General features: G+C 34.0%; 1 protein-coding gene across 10 annotated transcripts in view; it reads left to right on the top strand.

The window, feature by feature from the left end:
- ANKRD17 (ankyrin repeat domain 17) overlaps nucleotides 1-19,834 on the top strand; it is a 161,769-nt gene that overhangs the window by 86,922 nt on the left and 55,013 nt on the right. For 4 of the 10 annotated variants that reach the window (XM_030877835.3, XM_030877830.3, XM_030877836.2 and 1 more), the window contains exons 7-16: nucleotides 697-791; nucleotides 2,735-2,972; nucleotides 4,333-4,524; nucleotides 4,881-5,014; nucleotides 7,220-7,307; nucleotides 8,619-8,746; nucleotides 8,999-9,142; nucleotides 9,676-9,778; nucleotides 11,272-12,024; nucleotides 16,293-16,441. In XM_030877835.3, coding sequence (XP_030733695.1) covers nucleotides 697-791; nucleotides 2,735-2,972; nucleotides 4,333-4,524; nucleotides 4,881-5,014; nucleotides 7,220-7,307; nucleotides 8,619-8,746; nucleotides 8,999-9,142; nucleotides 9,676-9,778; nucleotides 11,272-12,024; nucleotides 16,293-16,441 — 2,024 coding nt within the window. The remainder of the gene's footprint in view (nucleotides 1-696; nucleotides 792-2,734; nucleotides 2,973-4,332; nucleotides 4,525-4,880; nucleotides 5,015-7,219; nucleotides 7,308-8,618; nucleotides 8,747-8,998; nucleotides 9,143-9,675; nucleotides 9,779-11,271; nucleotides 12,025-16,292; nucleotides 16,442-19,834) is intronic. The other 6 variants (XM_030877833.3, XM_030877832.3, XM_030877831.3 and 3 more) reach the window with 6 other exon arrangements.

Here is a 19,834-nt window from a genome sequence, read left to right as displayed (position 1 = left end):
TACTGTTTCTTACATAGTATCTGAAGTCCTTTTTAAAATATAATTTATGCTCATTGTAACTACTCACAAGGTAATCTTTATCTGAACTGAAGCATATGGTTTATTTGAAACTACATAAATATATGTGTGTGTATATATATGTGTGTGTATATATATGTATGTGTATGTATATGTTTATATCTAAATAAATGAATAAATATAAATGGTGTTGTTTCAAGAATATTTTTATATATATGGTTTCCAACTTACAAGCAGGTTGTTCCTAAAATGTCTGTGAGTTAGTTATGGAAACTTAAAGCTCATTTCCTCATAGAAATAACTTCAATGATGATTATCATCCCAGGCTACTAGTTCACAAAAACTAATTTAGTCTATAGTATAAATAAAATAACTATGGCATGCCTGGGCCCTAAAAAGGTTGTAGAGGGGATATTCTGGGTGTTGCATTTTAGGGCCACCTTTGCTCACCTACAGCAAGGATTTTAGTAATAGCAGTTTCTAGGGTAACAGGGTAAGGAGTAGAACAGCACAGATCACATATAATTTGTGTTGGGCAGTTGAGGGTGGCTTGTAGCTGACTTTAGTATTATGGTAATGTATTGCTGTAAGTTAAATACAACTTTTCAAAATATTGTTAATTTTATTTTGGGGGAATAATAAAATATTTTTAAGTAATCTTATAAACTTTTGGTTTAGGACATCTAGAGATGGTGCGATTTCTTTTGGAAGCAGGCGCAGATCAAGAGCATAAAACAGATGAAATGCACACTGCTTTAATGGAGGCTTGCATGGTAAGATTGGTGAAATACATACATGAAATATATTTATATATTAGGTAGAGACAGAGTCAGTGTATAGTGAGTGCCGTTTCCTTGGGTTCAAAGATTCTGTTTATCATGACTTGTGGATCAGAACCTCAGCTATCTGAGTTATAAGAGCCAGTCGTGCAGTATTAACTTCTATCAGAGGTGCTTTCTGAAGCTTTGTAGCACTACCTTCATTTTCTTAGTCTCCCATAGTTATACTGGTTTTATGTAATTGGCACAAAAAGTGACTTTTTAAAAGTTGATCAAGGATATTAAAAATGAGAACATAATCCACAGAGTACGCACATAATACTAAGTAAAACATGTTCATCAAACCCGTAATTTAAAATTTATGAAAAATTTGCAATTAGAATATTATCTGCATTACATAATTCTCCCTCTGTCATTCTCTTTTCCCAAAGATCCCTTTCCAGAGACTTTCCCTTCCCAAAGATCCTCTATCATGCTCTTTTCTCAGCCTTGAATTCCTTTTTTTAAGAACTTTTTTTTTAATTTGTACTTGAGAATGCGTAATAATAATACTCTTAAACTTTTGTATCTCAGTCTATGACTTGTGGCACGGAAATGAATCAGAATAACATTATAGGCAGATTTATGAGAAAAACACACCAAAGATAAAGCAGACCCCAAATTTTAAGTTTCTTGTCTCAACTTCCCTTCGGAGAATGATTATTGAAAGGATGTTAAATTTTAATTACTAATTTTAAAAAAATTAGGTAGCCATTTAAGACTTGAGTTATTTTTTGTTTTTCTTATTGCCATACCAGTGTTTGCTTTAGTAAATTATTCTTTTGATTAAACAAATTTTCTGGGAGGGTTTTGAGTTCCCCATCTGTTAAAATAATATCCTTCTCTAGGGTTGTTGTGAGGATTAAATGACATAATGTGTGTAAGGAACTTAAAGCATCCTTGCCACCCCCATTAGAGAAACAAACTATATGTAGATTAAAAAATTAAACTGGAATATTCTGTAGACCTACTTTGCATTGCAATATAAGTAAGTGTTATAAGTAGATGAAAGATACTAGTAGGGGCCATACGTTTTGGAGACTTGCTAAGAGACTGAGGTTTTAAACTGGACTTTAAAGGAAATGTAGGAGTTGACTACTTAATGGAAGGAGAAAATTCTGAGCTAAAGGAACAGCAAAGTAACCACAGGGATAAGACATTAAAGTTGTGTAATATGGCAAGTACCAAGGCAAAAATGGGCATGACATGTTCAAAAGAAGATGAAATGTCTGTGAGGTAATACAGAAGGAAAAAATGTATCAAAGGAAGAAAGAATGGAAAAGTGAGCCTTGGGGTTGCCAATATTTAGGAAAACTGTGAGAAAGGGAGACTGGTAAAGAAGACAGAAGATATTAAGAGAGAACTTCTTTTTCTTTTTCTTAATTTTCACTGGCATTTGATTGTCAAACAACAAAGGAATTACCATGTACATATTGTGTTCCCTTTTCCCATCATGCTCAATTCCCCCACTCCTCTAAAAAGTATTGGATTTTTCTTTCTCTACCTAGCCAAAACTTTGCTTATCCTTATAGTTCCTATGAAAATCCTACTTTCCCTTTCTAAACTTTATACTTTTAGCATTTAAGCTTATACTATGCAGTGTTGATGTTATCTCACAGTAATCTCTTATCTTATGTGCTTACTGTTTTTTTTTTCTGATGGTTAATAAGCTTTTTGATTGAAGATATTTTTCTACATATTTTATATCCTCAATTGCTATTTACTACTAGAGTAAACTGTAGATATGTCTTAATTAATGCTTGCTTACTCACCTGTTAAATGTAGATTTATTCTTATTTGAATTGAGATCAGTAAACTTCATTGTATAGCAATTGAGAAGTATTTTTAAAGATTTTTTAATGGTGCTGATTCAGTTTTTTTAATTGCATTGTAATCAGGATGGCCACGTTGAAGTAGCTAGGTTACTTCTTGACAGTGGTGCCCAAGTGAACATGCCTGCTGATTCATTTGAATCACCATTGACTTTGGCTGCATGTGGTGGGCACGTGGAACTTGCGGCTTTACTTATTGAAAGAGGAGCTAGCCTGGAAGAGGTCAATGATGAAGGTTATACACCATTGATGGAAGCTGCTCGTGAAGGACATGAAGAAATGGTGGCGTTACTTTTAGGCCAAGGTAACCAATACCAATCAAGACACTAACGCATAAATGTGTAAAATGTAAGATTATGATTTTATAAAATTGAATTTATTTCATTTTTCTAGTAGATTTGTAATGAGGTGCTATCACAAAAACTAAAGATGAAATATTTTCTTTGAAAACAGCTCTCATACTGTACTAAATAAAATCAAATGGACTTCTTTACTATTTAAGAGCTTTCAGAGCCATTTTGTGCTGTGTGAATAAAAACAGAGAGAAGCGGGGGTGGGATAGGGTTGTAGGTTATGTAGGGGTATGTATGAGATTCAGCATTTCTGCAGCTAATATATTGAGAGAATGCCTCTTAGGGCAGAATACCTATTAATAAATATTTGATGTTTCTAGTGTTTCATAAAGTACACTATGGGAAATCTTGCCATAAGGACTAACTTGATGAGAATGCAACAATGCATGTATAAGAAGCTGTCAAGGAGCTCAGTACACTGTGGGCTTCTCTTTTGGGGAAAGTGAAACAGTTACTTGACTGTATTAAGATACCTTAACTTTAGAAGTAATCTCGCATCTCTATCCATATTGGTAGCCTGGTTTTATATATCTTTTAGTAGTAAAGGTTTTGTTTGTACAAATTTAGGAGGAATGGCACATTTTTAAAAAACCTTTTACTGAGAGGTAATATTGACTAGAATTTTAAAAGCATAGTTTTTGGAGCAGACTTTTTAGTTTGAATCACAAATCCACTGCTTGCCGATTTTGTAACTTTAGGCAAGTTTCTAACCTTCTGTGCCTCAATTTTGTTGTCTGTAGGGTTGTTGTGGGAATTTATAGATGTGTTTAAAGCTTTTAGAACACTGTTTGTCATATAGTGTCTGTTAAGTGTTAACTGTGGTGATGGTGGTTGTAGTGATGATGATAATGTTGTTGTGACCTTGGGCAAGTTAGTTAATCTCAATTTCCTTAGCTGTAAAAATGGAGCTAACAATAATATGTAAAATGCTTTAAATATTACCTGACAAATAACAGCATATTGAATATTATCTATTATTATTTTCATCAACATCTTTATCATCATTATTTTGAACCTTTATAACTAGGGGATGTGGTTTATTTTCTAAGGCCTTAAATCACATGACTTGTACCTTCTAGCTGAATAAATCTTATTCCAGCAGTGTACGTCAAATATGGACTAGTGGATGTGGTTTTGATAGTTTTCTTTATTTTTAACTGCCTCCTAGAATAGGGGAGAGGTACTTCATCATTTAGTAAATTAATATAAATGTTCATTTTTGAAGTATAGTTTACTAGGAAATAATAATGTTTTGCTTATCTCTGGAATAAGTTAATGACTTTCTTTAAATAATTAGAATCTTTATTTTAGGAGCAAATATCAATGCACAGACAGAAGAAACTCAAGAAACTGCCTTGACTTTGGCTTGCTGTGGAGGCTTTCTGGAAGTGGCAGACTTTCTAATTAAGGCAGGAGCTGATATAGAACTAGGGTGTTCTACCCCTTTAATGGAAGCTGCTCAAGAGGGTCATTTGGAGTTAGTTAAATACTTATTAGCTGCAGGTAGGCATTTTTGCATTTGGGAGTTTTTTTACATGATTTATTTAAGTAAAAATATTGCAATGCAAATAGCTTTTTTTTGATGTATGATGCACTGAATGTGTATAGAAAAATAATGTGATACATTTTTTAGTGTATTTTGAATAAATAATTTACCTTATTGCTGTTTGAAATATCTGCAGTTTTAATTTTAAGCAGTAATCTATTTCTAATTTTTTTTCTTTTTTGCTTTTAAAGATGCTGACAGTATTCTCTATTTCTAGAAATGGATAAGGCTGTTTTGTCTAATTTGAGGAGATATGGCTTATCTAGAAGAAATTTCAGTATCCACATTTGTGTCTTATGATTCTTTTATTAAGGCTGTGTATCTAACACTACTGCAGGAGCTAATGTTCATGCAACAACAGCAACAGGGGATACAGCACTAACATATGCCTGTGAAAATGGTCATACCGATGTAGCCGATGTCTTACTTCAGGCAGGAGCAGATCTGGTAAGCTATGTCACTTTCTAAATCTTAATATTTAAAGCTAAGACAAGAAATTAATTGAAAGGAGATTATAGACAAAAGGTGTTTCTTTACTTCTGATTTTATGTTGGCCTTTTTGCCATTCTTTATCTCATTTAGTCATATTTTTTTCCTATGCTGTTTGGTGTCCATTCTTATTTTCCTAGTTAGCAGGACTATCCAGTCTACTACCCCTTTTCCCCTACAAAAAAGGGAAAATTTTGTGTTTGATATGTTAATAATTAATCATAATAATTAATACAGATCTTCTCTTAAGTACTTAGCTATTTTTAGAAGCTTTTCTGATCTGTCATAAAAAGGCAAATATGGCTTAGAGGCATTTCACTGTAGTTTAGGAAATAAATTGTACCTATACCATCAAAGCATTATTAAGTAAAGGAGTTAAAAAGATAAGTATTCAGTAAATAATATTTTCCCTCAAATAACTTTTTATTTAGTGAGAAGGATGAAATACTGAGGTCATTTTTTAAAATATTTATTTATTTATTTTGGGCTGCATTGGGTCTTCGTTGCTGCGCACAGGCTTTCTCTAGTTGCGGCGAGCGGGGGTTACTCTTCGTTGTGGTGCGCAGTCTTCTCATTGCAGTGGCTTCTCTTGTTGCTGAGCACAGGCTCTAGGTGCGTGGGCTTCAGTAGTTGTGGCACTCAGGCTCAGTTGTGGTGCACGGGCTTAGCTGCTCCATGGCATGTGGGGTCTTCCTGGACCAGGGCTCGAACCCGTGTCCCCTGCATTGGCAGGCGGATTCTTAACCACTGCGCCACCAGGGAAGTCCCTACTGAGGTCATTTTAAGGTAGATTACAAAGAGATGTCATAGGGAAAGGACAGACAGTAAAAAAGCTTAGAAGAGGTGAAGACGTCATCTGAGATGTTATGTTTGGGGCTGGGTAGGGTTTAGAAAGGTAGATACTGCGCTGTTGTTACAAAAGAGATACTCCAGTTGGAAGAAATAGTATGAGTACAGCCTGAGATGTAGGGAAGAAAAAAGCAATTGTGTGTGGGGAAAATAGTCATTCTTCCGGTTTAGCCTGTGAGGGAGTAAGAAAGGTAGGTTTTAGTTAAAACATAAGCACCCGTGTGTTCATGGGGCTGAGATTAATAAGCAAATGTGTTTTCCTGTAGAAGTTCATAGTTTATGACAGAAACTCACATGCAGGCAGAAACAGGCTCCTCAATTAACTGATTTCTTAACTTAAACTTTACTTAACTTCTCTTTCCTCATTTATGAAAGGAGAGGGTTAAATTAGATTACTATTGTGGCCTCCTTCAGCTATGTCTGTGTTGGTACAACTCTTGGAGAACTTATGACGCACGTTATATTCTAGCTAGTCATGCGTATATTCTTCTTATTAGGTTTTGAGCTTCTTCAGCTTAGGAACTAAATTTCCAGTGTTTACTACAGTGACTGTGAAACATACAGCAATGTAATCTTGCTTAGTTAATTGCAATGAAAACAACTTAGTGTATGATTCGGAGAAGAATCATCCGATGTAAGTGTAAAAAATATTGGCATGTAAAATGCTTTATAAAAGGTGTTTTTTTCTCAAACCTTTATACTGTAAGATCTGAAAATTTTTCCTATGCTGATATTCTGAATTGCAAAAATGCAGCTGGTTCTCCATCCTTTTGAAATCCAGAAATCTCTAGTAATATCTTATAATTGATGGTATTAAATATCACTAGCCTTGTTATTTTTATGTAAGGTAAAATAGAGATAATGGGAAGTCTGTAAAGACAGAGAGTGATATACTTAGAGAAATTCATACACGTAGGATACAAACTTATGAAAAGAAAATCACTTGCAGTGGATTAGGATAATGTTGATAATGTTGATTGTTTGGAGAGGGCTGTGCTAGAGTGCCATTCATTGTTCAAGTTCCACAGTCCTTTTTGTAGAGAGAAGGAAAAATTACCCAGATGGATTTAGATGAGGGTGTAACAATCACATGAATATAACCCCAGTTCTTAATTTATCTATATTTCCATAGAACATGTTTCTAATTTGAGATTGTTTAAATTAAAGAATGTATTCCTAGATTTACTTCAAAGCATGTTATTTAATATATTTAGATTCTGAAATTAGTTCAGTTCTCTTCCGTTTGATTTTCATGAAAGGGAATAATTGTTCATTAGAAATTAAATATCAAGTAAGTCTGTGGTTTTTAAACAGGAGCATGAATCTGAAGGTGGAAGAACTCCTTTAATGAAAGCTGCAAGAGCTGGTCATGTTTGTACCGTTCAGTTCCTAATTAGTAAAGGTAGGTTTGTGTAAGGCAGTAATTTTTTTCCACAGGTATCTATCCCCTGCCCTTGGGTATTAAGAGATTTACAGGTAAAGAACATTTTGGAGGTGTCAAATGGTGGAGGGATGCTACTGAGATTTTTGTGAGTGGGTAGTTGATAAACATCCTGCAACACATAGAACCATTCCAAACTGTGAAGAGTTCTGATACCGAATACCACCCTTGTTAAAAAACATTTCAATACAGAAAAATTTCTCTGTGTAAAAAACTTTGAGGGTTTAGATACCTTGAAGTCTTTTCTGTTTATGTAATAATATATCTCAAAACCTGGATTTTTATGTTGTTTCTGCCACTGATTAATTTGAAGGCAAGTCACTTTTCTTCTTTATATTTCCTTGGGCCTAAGTTTCCTTCTTTGTAAAATATAGAGAGGTGGTCATAAATATAGCACCCCCCCAAAAAATCAAAATTGAAATGGAACAAACATGCCAAAAATGCATTTTCATTCATGGTCATTTATTCTACTTTGAATACCAAAATCCTTAATAACAAAGGTAGCCTAAAGTTTGAAATCGTTTGTAGGTAAAGAAAATAAATCAGAAATAACTTACTGGTCAAAGTATTTTAGGCAATTTGAACACTTCCTTGTGTTATATGTTTATAAATAAGACATAGTATTCTGAAGAATGAAATTATTTTCAGTTATTATCTCCTCTCTTCTTTAATTTTAATGAGTTTGATTCCAGTTTCTTCCTGGTATTTTATTTCCATTTCCCACATGCATAGCACAGTGCTCCAAATCAGGGATGAATTCATATTAAGGGGAAAATATACCTGTTTTCATTCTCAGATATTTCCCAATGAAAAAAGATTATACTATTATTACTTACTATTTTTTGTTAATTCCTTCCATATTTGGCCCATAGAGGGCAGTGTGGTTTATTTTTTCTTGGTTTTTAGTCATCTTTCCCACTGAAGATATTAAAATGTAGATAAAATTTTATATTTTACTTTTTTAAAACAGTGATTATATTAGGAATAATATATACTTTTATCATTATCTTTTAATGGTTCATACTGAAACATTTATGGATGAAATTATATCATGTTTGTCTGGGATTTGTTTTAGAATAATTCAAGATGGGAGAGGAGAATGGATGTGGGTATATGTGAAATGAGATTGGCCATATTTATAATCATTGAAGCTGGGTAATGGGTATGTGGGGCTTCATTATACTGTTCTCTCTACTCTTCGATTTTGAAGTTTACCATAATTTAAGAAACAACACTCTATTAACATGATTTTTCATGCCTTGTCTGTTTTAGGAGCAAATGTGAATAGAACCACAGCTAACAATGACCATACTGTACTGTCCCTGGCTTGTGCAGGGGGTCATCTGGCAGTGGTGGAACTACTTTTGGCTCATGGGGCAGATCCTACTCACCGTTTAAAAGTATGTAACTCAAATGTTTCAGGTAGCATTGTGAATTAATTTTCACTCTTGAGCATAACAAATGATTATCTATAAGTTCCACTTGTATTGGCATTCTAAATGTGTTCATTTTCTTCTGTTTTTAGAGAAGAGTGTTCTTTACTAAACCTAAAACTTTAATGTGTCTGGGGCCTGTTGGCTATATCTTCCTTAATGTTTCTGTAAATTAACTTTAAAAGAAATTTTTTTCCCCTTCCATATTCACTCTTTTAGGATGGCTCGACTATGTTGATAGAAGCAGCAAAAGGTGGTCATACAAGCGTTGTTTGCTATCTTTTGGACTATCCTAATAACTTGCTTTCAGCCCCTCCACCAGATGTCACTCAGTTAACGCCCCCATCCCACGATTTAAATAGGGTAAGCTTCTAAACTAAAGCATTTTATATCATCTTTTTCCCTTTTTCGGTCATAGTTCAAGATTAAACTAGATTGTTTTTTGTTATAATATGTAGTTCTTTTTATAGATAACATACTTGATATGGTTAATGAACCTCTGATGTAATATTCAGATTCTAGATTGATATGATTTTGCTTTGCTTTCTTACTGTGGCCAGAATAATCTTTTGATTTCAAAGTTCATTAAAAAAATGTCATGGAGGGAATTCCCTGGTGTCCAGTGGTTGGGACTCAGCGCTTTCACTGCTGGGTCCCGGGTTCAGTCCTTGGTCGGGGAACTAAGATCCCATCCCGCAAGCTGTGCAGCATGGCCGGAAAAAAAAAAGTCATGGAAAATAATTTGATACCAACACATTTTAAGTAAATATGTCGCCTGAGATTGTCATATGAAAAAATATTTCGAATGGATCTTTGTAACTTATTCTTCATTTAAAGCAAATTATGTAATGGAAGGTGAGGAAAAGCAGATATATAATCAGTTTCATTTGTCTTAGGCTCCTCGTGTACCAGTTCAAGCACTGCCCATGGTTGTCCCACCTCAGGAGCCTGACAAACCACCTGCCAATGTTGCCACTACTCTTCCCATCAGGAATAAAGGTCAGTTATACTTCTAAAGACTTAACAAGTTGTCCAAGTAAAAATGATAAGATTGCAAAAAAAAAACCAAAAACTGGCCATTTAAAATTATTATTCCACAAAAAATGAATTTTACTAGGTCGGCATAATTGAAGATTTTTTTTTTTAACAATGAAAAAAGCATGTTATTGGGAGAGAACATAGTTAAGAACACTAATTTGTGCTGGAATCAGAAGTATTAGCAGTAGAAATTCAGATGCTCATCTTTGATGCAATTCTGATTATCCATGATTTCCTCTAATAACTAGTCATTTCTATTCATGTTAAAATGTTAGGCTGCGTATAATTGGGTGACATTTTTGTAAATTACTAAAATTTCTGTAGTGATATGAGGCATAATATTAATAAGCTAGATCAAAATTAAATTTTATTTTAGAATAACTGGTTTTAATATAGATTTTATATCTGGAATACCTTTTCTCAACCAAGAATTCAAAGTTACTTCAGATATGGTTGTTTGTTGCTCTAGAACTCTGAGGTCCATATTTGGTTTGTGGAAGTTACATCATGCATGTTCATAAGTTATGTCCCAAAAGATTACAGCTACCAGTTTTAATCAGTTTTTCCTTTTAGAAAGTTTTACCTGAGGAACCAATGTGGTTTTAATTTTTTGGTTTTTGGCTACCTATATTATTTTACCAACAAGAATACTAAGTATTTCCACCAGTTCTTTTCAATCACCACTACCAATCTAGAGCCTTGGCACCTTTTTCAGTTGGTATAGCAAGCAAATGATTGCTATACCGATAGCCAGATATGTTTATTCACCTGGCTGTCAGAAGATACAGTGGATGTCATAGTTCAGCATCTTTTCTTCCAGGGAAACTGAATCCCATTTCTCTACTGGCCAGGTAGCTTTGTGAATATGTGAATTTCTATCTTACCTTTATCAGTCTTGAAGATGGTAGGCCCCAACAAAGACATATATTTTAGTTGGATTTTAATTTCCTGGTACTTCTCAGTGGTTTGAGTACTCTTTGTGTGTATGTGTGTGTGTTTAAAAGGCACAGACTATTAAATGTAGAAAAACTTTGACTTAGAGGTTTAAGTTTTCCCTACATCTTAATAATTTAGCATTATTTTTCTGTTATGATAAGTTTTTACATCTTTATGACCAGATGAGGTATCTATCTACACATAGCCTTAGATTTTACTTTAATTGTACCACTTAGATATCACAAACTTGCATCCCTCTATTGTCTAATTTTAACCATGTGATATTTTTAAAATTCTGAAATTAATTTCCCAAAGGTTACTCTATGCACATAAAATACATACATTTTATATTTATGATAAAGAAGGTGGATTTGTTTTTAACTCCTTAACAGTGCATTTTCACCTTCTATGGATATATTAACTTGGTGCATAACTGTTGGCACTAAACCTCCCAACAGTAACTCTGTAATGAGGATGCCATTCATGTGCACTTCTGAGGGGGTTTCTTTTTCACACAGCTGCTTCTAAACAAAAGTCCAGCAGCCATTTGCCAGCAAACAGCCAGGATGTACAGGGTTACATCACCAATCAGTCTCCAGAGAGCATTGTAGAAGAGGCTCAGGGAAAGTTAACAGAACTGGAACAGAGGATAAAAGAAGCCATAGAAAAGAATGCACAGCTGCAGTCCTTGGAACTGGCTCATGCTGACCAACTTACCAAGGAGAAGATCGAGGAGCTGAACAAAACAAGGGAGGAACAAATTCAGAAGAAACAAAAGATTTTGGAGGAACTACAGAAAGTAGAACGAGAATTACAACTGAAAACTCAGCAGCAGCTAAAAAAGCAGTATCTAGAGGTTAAAGCTCAAAGAATTCAACTTCAGCAGCAGCAGCAACAGTCTTGCCAACATCTGGGACTGCTAACTCCTGTTGGGGTTGGAGAACAGCTTTCCGAGGGAGACTATGCACGGTTACAGCAAGTGGATCCCGTTTTGCTTAAAGATGAACCCCAGCAAACTGCTGCTCAGATGGGTTTTGCACCAGTCCAGCCTCTGGCCATGCCTCAAGCTTTGCCTCTGGCGGCAGGTCCCTTGCCTCCAGGGTCCATCGCAAATCTTACAGAACTGCAAGGAGTGATAGTTGGACAGCCAGTACTGGGCCAAGCACAGTTGGCAGGGCTGGGGCAAGGAATTCTGACAGAAACACAACAAGGGTTAATGGTAGCCAGCCCTGCTCAGACCCTCAATGACACGCTGGATGACATCATGGCAGGTGGGTTATATTGTTATGAGCAGGTATCAAATATGATTTGCTTAAGGCGAGTAAGAGTGTGCCAGAATTTTTTGCCGTTACCCAACTTGAGAACTATTTCTGGACTCTTGAACCATGTATATCTTTAGAAATATTAGTTCAATCTCAGACGTTCTCAGATGGATACAGGTCAAATTAAAGATTAGCTTATTCAATGCAAGTGGCTGAAACTTTCTGACTTAGGTGGGTAGGCTGGAAATCTAGGTTTTTCGGTAGTCAGGTTGATGTTTGATTTTTTTGTTTGTTTTTGTTTTTTCTCTTTAAGTTCAGAATACTGATAAAATTTTGGCTTTTTTGCTTCTGTATTCACACCAATAAACCGGGAAATTGGTAGAAGTTGAAGTGCAAAACTAGTAGGATATATCAGAAAGCTTATTTGTGAACAGAAATACTTTATATCCTAATGGATCAGACTTCAAACCTGATGGATATTAAGAAAAAAAAAGTAAATACTTTTACAACAATAATAAAGTACCAAACCAAATAAGGTTTGATTATACTGTATGTCAGTGATTTATCCCCTGTGAATGTTCATGTGTAGTTTCTTTCTAATTGTATTATGAGCAGGTGTGGTCCCTTGATAGTATCATAAATGATATATCTTTAAATGGGTAGGCAGAGAAATTTTTTTCCATTTTAATTAGATTCATTGGCAAAAAGAAATATTTTAGGGGTTGTTTTAATGGTTCTAGTTTGGGGTACTTAGTTTTTGTGAGTTCTGTAACAAAGTAGTAGAATGAGATTTTACGGAATTATAAGCCATAAGAATACTGTACTGAAAAGAATAATTTTCTTCATTTAAAAAAAAAAGTAAAGAAAAAAAACAGAAAAAGAAGGAACAGGGGAAAACAAAGGGAGTAAATAGGTGAATTTTGGTAATTTTCATCTGCTGTCTTCCCCCCTTTTAATTCTTTGGTCTATACTTAAAGGATGATTGAATTTTTTCTAATTTTGAAACTGTGTTTAAGTAGCATTATATATTATGATGAGATTATACATAACTTAATTTTAATCTTTTAAAAGAATAAAAGAAAATGAAATTGTATATTGTTGAGATATTTAGCTAACATTCAGAAACTAAGAAACCAGCTAATGAGACAGATTTTGTACTTAGAAATTGCTCTAAAGTTTCCTAGTCTTCTTTTAGTATCACCTCAACAATAGTATGTGGAATGAAAGTCTCTGCTAATCTTAGAGGGTACAGTAACTACATCGGAAAAAATGCTATTAATTGTTAGTAAGAACTACAAAGCTTCTTATATTAAGAAGTATACATTTTTCCTATAGATTTGAAAGTTACTACTAATCACCATTAGTGGGTTATAATAATTGGGAATGTAATTTTAAAAACAGTATATATCTTATGAAAATTGAAGCACAGTAGCTCCAAATGCCAAATTTGATATTACTTTCATGGCCATTAATCTAGATCATAATGGTGTTCTTTATAATATGTCAATTCAACTACCAAAGAATGTGTAGAATTAAGTGTTATTTATTCAATTAAATGAAGAATGGACATTCCATACCAATGAATATTAAAAATTTTTTTATATGCTATCAGAATTTACCTGATGTTCTTGGGCATAGTTCAATAATGATTTGCCAGTTGTATAATTTTTATGCTGATCAGAATTATCGGAGGTTTGTAAAGTAGTTTTTCTGTTGATTTGTTTACCAAACGAAAACAATTAAATTCTCCCTATGTGTTCCAGGTGTTTTCATATAAAATTATTTTTTAAAGCTTATAACTTCTTAGGAAATATGACAGATACTTGTCATATTATAAAAATACTTTACCTGTTTATTCTCATTTATATGGGGAGAGGAGAGATGGCCAGAAGAAAGAACAGGATTAAAAACATCCAGCTACCTCCCTGCAACCCATTCCTGCATCATGCATGTGCACGTGCACAAACATACACATATACACTCACTTCCACAGCCTTTAAACTTCTTCTGTGGTAGTAATTGTTATTTCAGTTGACTAATGACCATTTCCATTTCTTTCTTTGGGTTTTTTAATATCTTACAACTTCATTAGGCTCAGTCTTCCTTCTCTCCTTCAGCATAATGTCTGTTCTTTATTCCTTAGTCCCCATTTATTAGACTGCTTTTATAAGATTCAGTCTCTTTTTCTCTAGTGCTTGGCTGGTCAGAATCTTCTATCTTCCTTGGTTTCTGTACTAGCCAAACCAAAATCAGTTCCCTATTTAACCAGTCTTAACAACTTGCCTTTGCTGTGCTGTCAAGTTCCCTCTTTCCTTACCTGACGTTAAAATTTCTTTGAGCATCTGGTTTTCCCTCTCTGACCCTAAAATGAAGTTCCACACGTAAAGATCTGGTCTGTACCATGGTTCCTTCAGGTACCTACATATTTACAATTGTTACTTTTAATTGTAGAGAATGGATGAGTGACAGGCAGCTATTTAGTTTTAGTAAACCAATATCATAGGTACCCCAAGGGAATTAAATGAGAGAATTGATTTTTCCTATCTCCTTCTAGAAGAGGTGATAAGAAAAACCAGTTTGACCAAAAATAAGAAAACTAATATGTTCTTTAAAAGAACTTATTCAAATTGAAATGTAAATTATAATTTAGTCATTTAACAATAAACTTAGATTTTTTTGTTCAGTATCATGAAATAAAATTCAGTTTTTTGGACAGATTGGTGTTCATTCTGTTTAAGCTAATTTTGTGTTTAGCATTTTCATTTGTGAAAATCAGTCTAATCAGAGGAGAATATGGAACCCATTTTAAGAGCCATAGATTTTATATGGTTTTGAAATTTATATCTAGAATGTGTACATTTGAATTGTCTTGATCTTTTTCTTAACATACAAAACTATCAACGTGGAGTAACAATATCAAGGTCATTAGATGATTAACATGTTAGTGTTGAATACATGCCCTTTTCTATTGATCTGGATCCCTAAGGATTCAAATAGTGTGTTTTGTTTTGTTTTGTTTTGTTTCCTCCTTTGTTCTTCCTTTGGCTTTTAAGTGGACTTAAAAATGTATAATTTTAGAATGTGTGTTGCTATAATGTATAGTGTATGTTTGTGCCTGAACTAAGGATTTCATGTAAAATAGATTTCTTAATTGACAATTGTGTTTATAATTGTTATGATAAGGTCTATTTCAGTTTTGTTCTTGGTAGGAGCATAACCTCTTTTGCCTGGTTTCAGATCCAGTTGTGAATCATGATTGTTTTCTGTCTCATGTAGTTGATAACTACATTGGTAACATACATCTACACTACTGTTGATCATTCAAAGATTAATGCCCAGACTCTAGTGCTATAGCATTTTTAATAAGGGGGAAAAAGGATTGATGTTCACATGCCAACTCCAGAAGTGAGTTGATGAGGGAATAAAGTACCCTCAACTGCTACCACCTTTGGAATTCTCCCATCTCAAGTACTGACCTAATTAGCCCCTTCTTAGTTTGCTTATTTTGATGAAAATAATATCATGGCAAAATTATACTTAGAAGAACTAACAGTAATCTATATTTGAAGGCTGATTGCATGCATACATTTTTTTCTACCCTAATATTTTAATTTTGTCCTCCTAAGTCAGTGTGATTGCTAGATTGATTGGTGAGCATTTTACGCCCTTCAGAATAATTCTGTATGTGAGAAACTGTTTCTGTGTGAGGATCAAATTTTTATATATATATATGCTGTCATACTGAGGGCCACCCCCTGTCTGCAGTTAATAAAAGAATAGGAAGTATTTTAAATATTCAATAGCGAATGTCCCCAAACAGTGATATTACTTTCATTAGTTCTAGAAAATAAGGTGTGAAATTGGCAGGTAAAAGACACATTTTCTCCTTCTTAACTTGACTATTTTAACTTTTATTCCTTTTCTGATTAAGAAGATATAATGGATAACCATTTGCGTATATATTTAATTTTAATTCATAAAAATAGTTTTGTTTTCAGGGTTATTTTGAATTAAGGTTTTGTGATTACATACCATAAGAGGGGAATTTGTTTTTCATATGGTTTATTGTTTAGCAAATGGGTTACTCTCAATATATATTTAAATTTTGGTCTGTTGTCCAGTGTCAGAAATAACCAGGAAAATGAGTTATTAGTGCTATGGCAGTCTACCTGTAGATATTTTGTTTTTAAAGATATTTAAATATTTTCTGACAACTATTTCTTGCTGTTACCTAACAATGTTTCATCCTCATTAAGTACAGTTATTTTGTTCAACAGCAGTCAGTGGAAGAGCATCTGCAATGTCAAACACTCCTACCCACAGTATCGCTGCTTCCATTTCCCAACCTCAGACTCCAACTCCAAGTCCTATCATCTCTCCTTCAGCCATGCTTCCTATCTACCCTGCCATTGATATTGATGCACAGGTAAGCTCCAAACTCAGGAGTGATAGTTTTTAGCTGGAATTATATCATCATTAGAAACATTAATCAGTTATTTAAATCATCTTAGACTGCTTTGTCTCTGGGCAAAGACCTGAGCCACAGTTATAAATTAGAATCCACATTTAAAGAAATAAAATACCAAATACAGATTATTACTGATAATTATTGTGAAGATCTGGTTTCTGATATCATCAAGTAATCTTTTTTTCTTAAACTTTAGTTTTAAAAGGGATGTAAAAAGAAAGAACTTATTTAAGATAATGTATTTTCTTCTAAACTTAAATTAGAAGATGTGTCTTAAAATTCATATTGGTTTCCATTTATATAGCATATATAGTCAGTTACATTTATATTGTCTTTGAAAATTCTGATCTTGCTGACTGAAATATGTAGTAAGTCTATGTGTCTGTTTCTATAACACTGTTAAGTTTAAAAAACAAGTTTTTTAAAAGAATTAGTTTACCATGAAATGTCAGAGCAAAGTGAGGTTGGAAAAGAGAAGGTAGCTTGTGTTGTGTCCTGAAGAAATGCCAAGCAGCCTAGCTTAGAAGACTACTGAATGAGGTAAGGGTATGTGGCTTTCTTCAGGACTGAGAAATGTTTGAAGTTTATTTAGTTTTGTGTTTTGATTAATGCCTGATGGAGAGACTAGTGTGAGGGTGGTGGTGTACGTTATAAAACTTGCAGTTTTATAAATGATCACTTCTTTATAAGCATCAATTTTAGGGAGGGGGGAGGGGGGAGAGAGAGAGAGAGAGAGAGAGTGTGTGTGTGTGTGTGTGTGTGTGTGTGTGTGTGTGTGTTTGTATTATTGCATCCTTAAGGGCCTGTACTATTAAGCTATTGAAATAAAGCCTCCTTTTCATTAAGATGTTTCTTGGTAATACTATGAAAAAGGAATTTCATTTCTGTTCTTACTTGCTTCCCTTATTTTATATGAGCTAACTTTTTTTTGAGCACCTAAAATAGTTAGGGGCTTTCTTTAAGGAATAACTTTATTCAATCTTCAGATTACACATATAAGGTAGCTACTCTTAAACACCCATTTTCCTGCTGAAGAAACCTAGACTAAGAGAGAGATTAAACATTTGGCTTACAATCACTTCATTTAACTAAGAAATGGTGGGGCTGGAGTCAAACTTAGGTTGGTTTGACTTCAAAGACACCCTTCCAAATACCATACTATAGGGCTTCATTTTTAGTCTCATAAAAAAAAGTAGACATTCATTTGGTGAACCACAATGGTTTACATTTCATATTGATAGCATTGTAGAATTGGATTGAACTTTTTATTGAATTTGCATTATTTTCCTCTAACCTGTTTTGCTCTGAGTCTGTTAATGTTTTAACCAGAAGTATATTTTCTAATTTTGTGAGATCAAAAATTGATCCATAAGCAAAAGTAAAACTTCACCAAAATATAAAGTGTTTCTTCTTTTTTTTTTTAATGCTTTAAAATAAAACAGCCACAGGGACTTCCCTGGTGGTCCCGTGGTTAAGACTCTGCACTTCCACTGCAGCGGGGCAGGTTTGATCTCTGGTTGGGGAACTAAGATCCCGCGTGCTGCACGGTGCAGCCAAAATTAAATCAATTAATCAGCTACAGAAAAGGTTCCATCAAGTATGATCATGATTTTATTGAATTTGAGATTATAGTGATAATGAAATTTTATCTGACTATACCACTCAACCAACCATAAATTAATTTCTGAGAAGTTACATATAAATACTTTTAAAAAGTTAATTGAACAAACGATGTACATTTTAAATGTAGTAGACATACTTATGTAAAAAGATTTGACTATGGCTCCTTAAAAATCTGCTTCTTTATCTGGTCTTTACATTGAGGCTTTTCAGTTGGGTTAGCCTAATATGAGTTACAATACTTCTCATGGAGTTTACCATAACTGCTTAGTTAGAAATTTCCTGTTTTGGAACACATAATACAAAATAATTATTTGGAAATAATTGTTCACCATTTTTTCTTTAACCTTCAGTGTTAGTTTTTTTAACTTACTAGTTTTTATGATACCAAGAAGGTACTTAAAGTGATAAATACAAAGATTCTTTTATGCTTAATCTACCTGAAGTTTTTTCTAGATTCTCAATACAAATTCCATGAGATTTTACGTAATGGATATTTTGGTTTATGTGTGACAATGCTGTGCCATTACAGACAGGTGATATGATGAAGATTCTTCCTCTATTTTGAAAGATTAAAATTCCTCTAATAATTGGATTTTCCATTTGTTTATTTAACAAAACTTAACATGTACATTCTTTTTTTTGTTTTTTTTTGCGATACGCGGGCCTCTCGCTCTTGTGGCCTCTCCCGTTGCGGAGCACAGGCTCCGGACACGCAGGCTCAGCGGCCATGGCTCACGGGCCCAGCTGCTCCGCGGCACGTGGGATCTTCCCAGACCGCGGCACGAACCCGTGTCCCCTGCATCAGCAGGCGGACCCTCAACTACTGTGCCACCAGGGAAGCCCAACATGTACATTCTTACTCTTTACAGATACTTACTTCTTTAACTTAATCTCTGTAACAATTCCATGAAGTAGGTACTGTTGCTATTACCATTTTACAGGTAAGGAAAGAGGCCTTGCCTAACAGCCAATTTTTTAGTGGAGCCAGCTTTCAAAGAAACAAAAAAAAGACTCTGGGCCTAAAATCTAGAAAATGGGTCTGCCTAGATAGCAAAGGGTCATGTGTGTTTAATCTTTACATCTGTTTAGCATATTTCCTTGGCCATACAGCATATTTACCACAAATCTTAAGGAAGAACAAAAGAAGTGTGATTTTTTTAATGCCTCAGTATATAAGTCTCTTTTTTTAAATGCTAATGATTCTTGAAAAATGGTCCTTTAGTTGATCATTATAGTAGGGAACTAATATTTTAAACAAGGATTAGCTGGAATCGTATGTGTAATTTCTGGCCCTTAAAGAATGCTGACGATAAGAGTTTGCATTCTTTATAACATTCCTCAAATCTTACGTTCTATAACTAGAAATCACCCTTGGTTTGTGTTCCACAGGCTCTCCGCCTCTCATGTAATGGTCTTATTGAATTAAGTTTGGATACTATCAAAACTTTTAAGATTAATACTACACACTGTGCTGTTACCAAAATTTATTTTAGGAAACATCAATAAATGATAGTTTGAAGTAATTATTTGGGACTGTTTTACTATGCATTCTGATAACATAGCTCTAATCTCTTTTTATTTTGCTTGAGTGGTGTAATAAAACTTATACCTGGGTACTCTAGATATGGAAATTAGGAATCACATATAGATTTTTAAGAACTGTGGTTTTATATGAAACAATAAATCTGGTTGAAGGTTAGAGCTGAATCCCCTGAATTAATTAAATAT

This window comes from Globicephala melas, chromosome 5 (assembly GCF_963455315.2).
Source record: "Globicephala melas chromosome 5, mGloMel1.2, whole genome shotgun sequence".
Taxonomy (NCBI): Eukaryota; Metazoa; Chordata; class Mammalia; order Artiodactyla; family Delphinidae; genus Globicephala; species Globicephala melas.
This window is presented reverse-complemented; position numbering and strand designations above follow the sequence as displayed.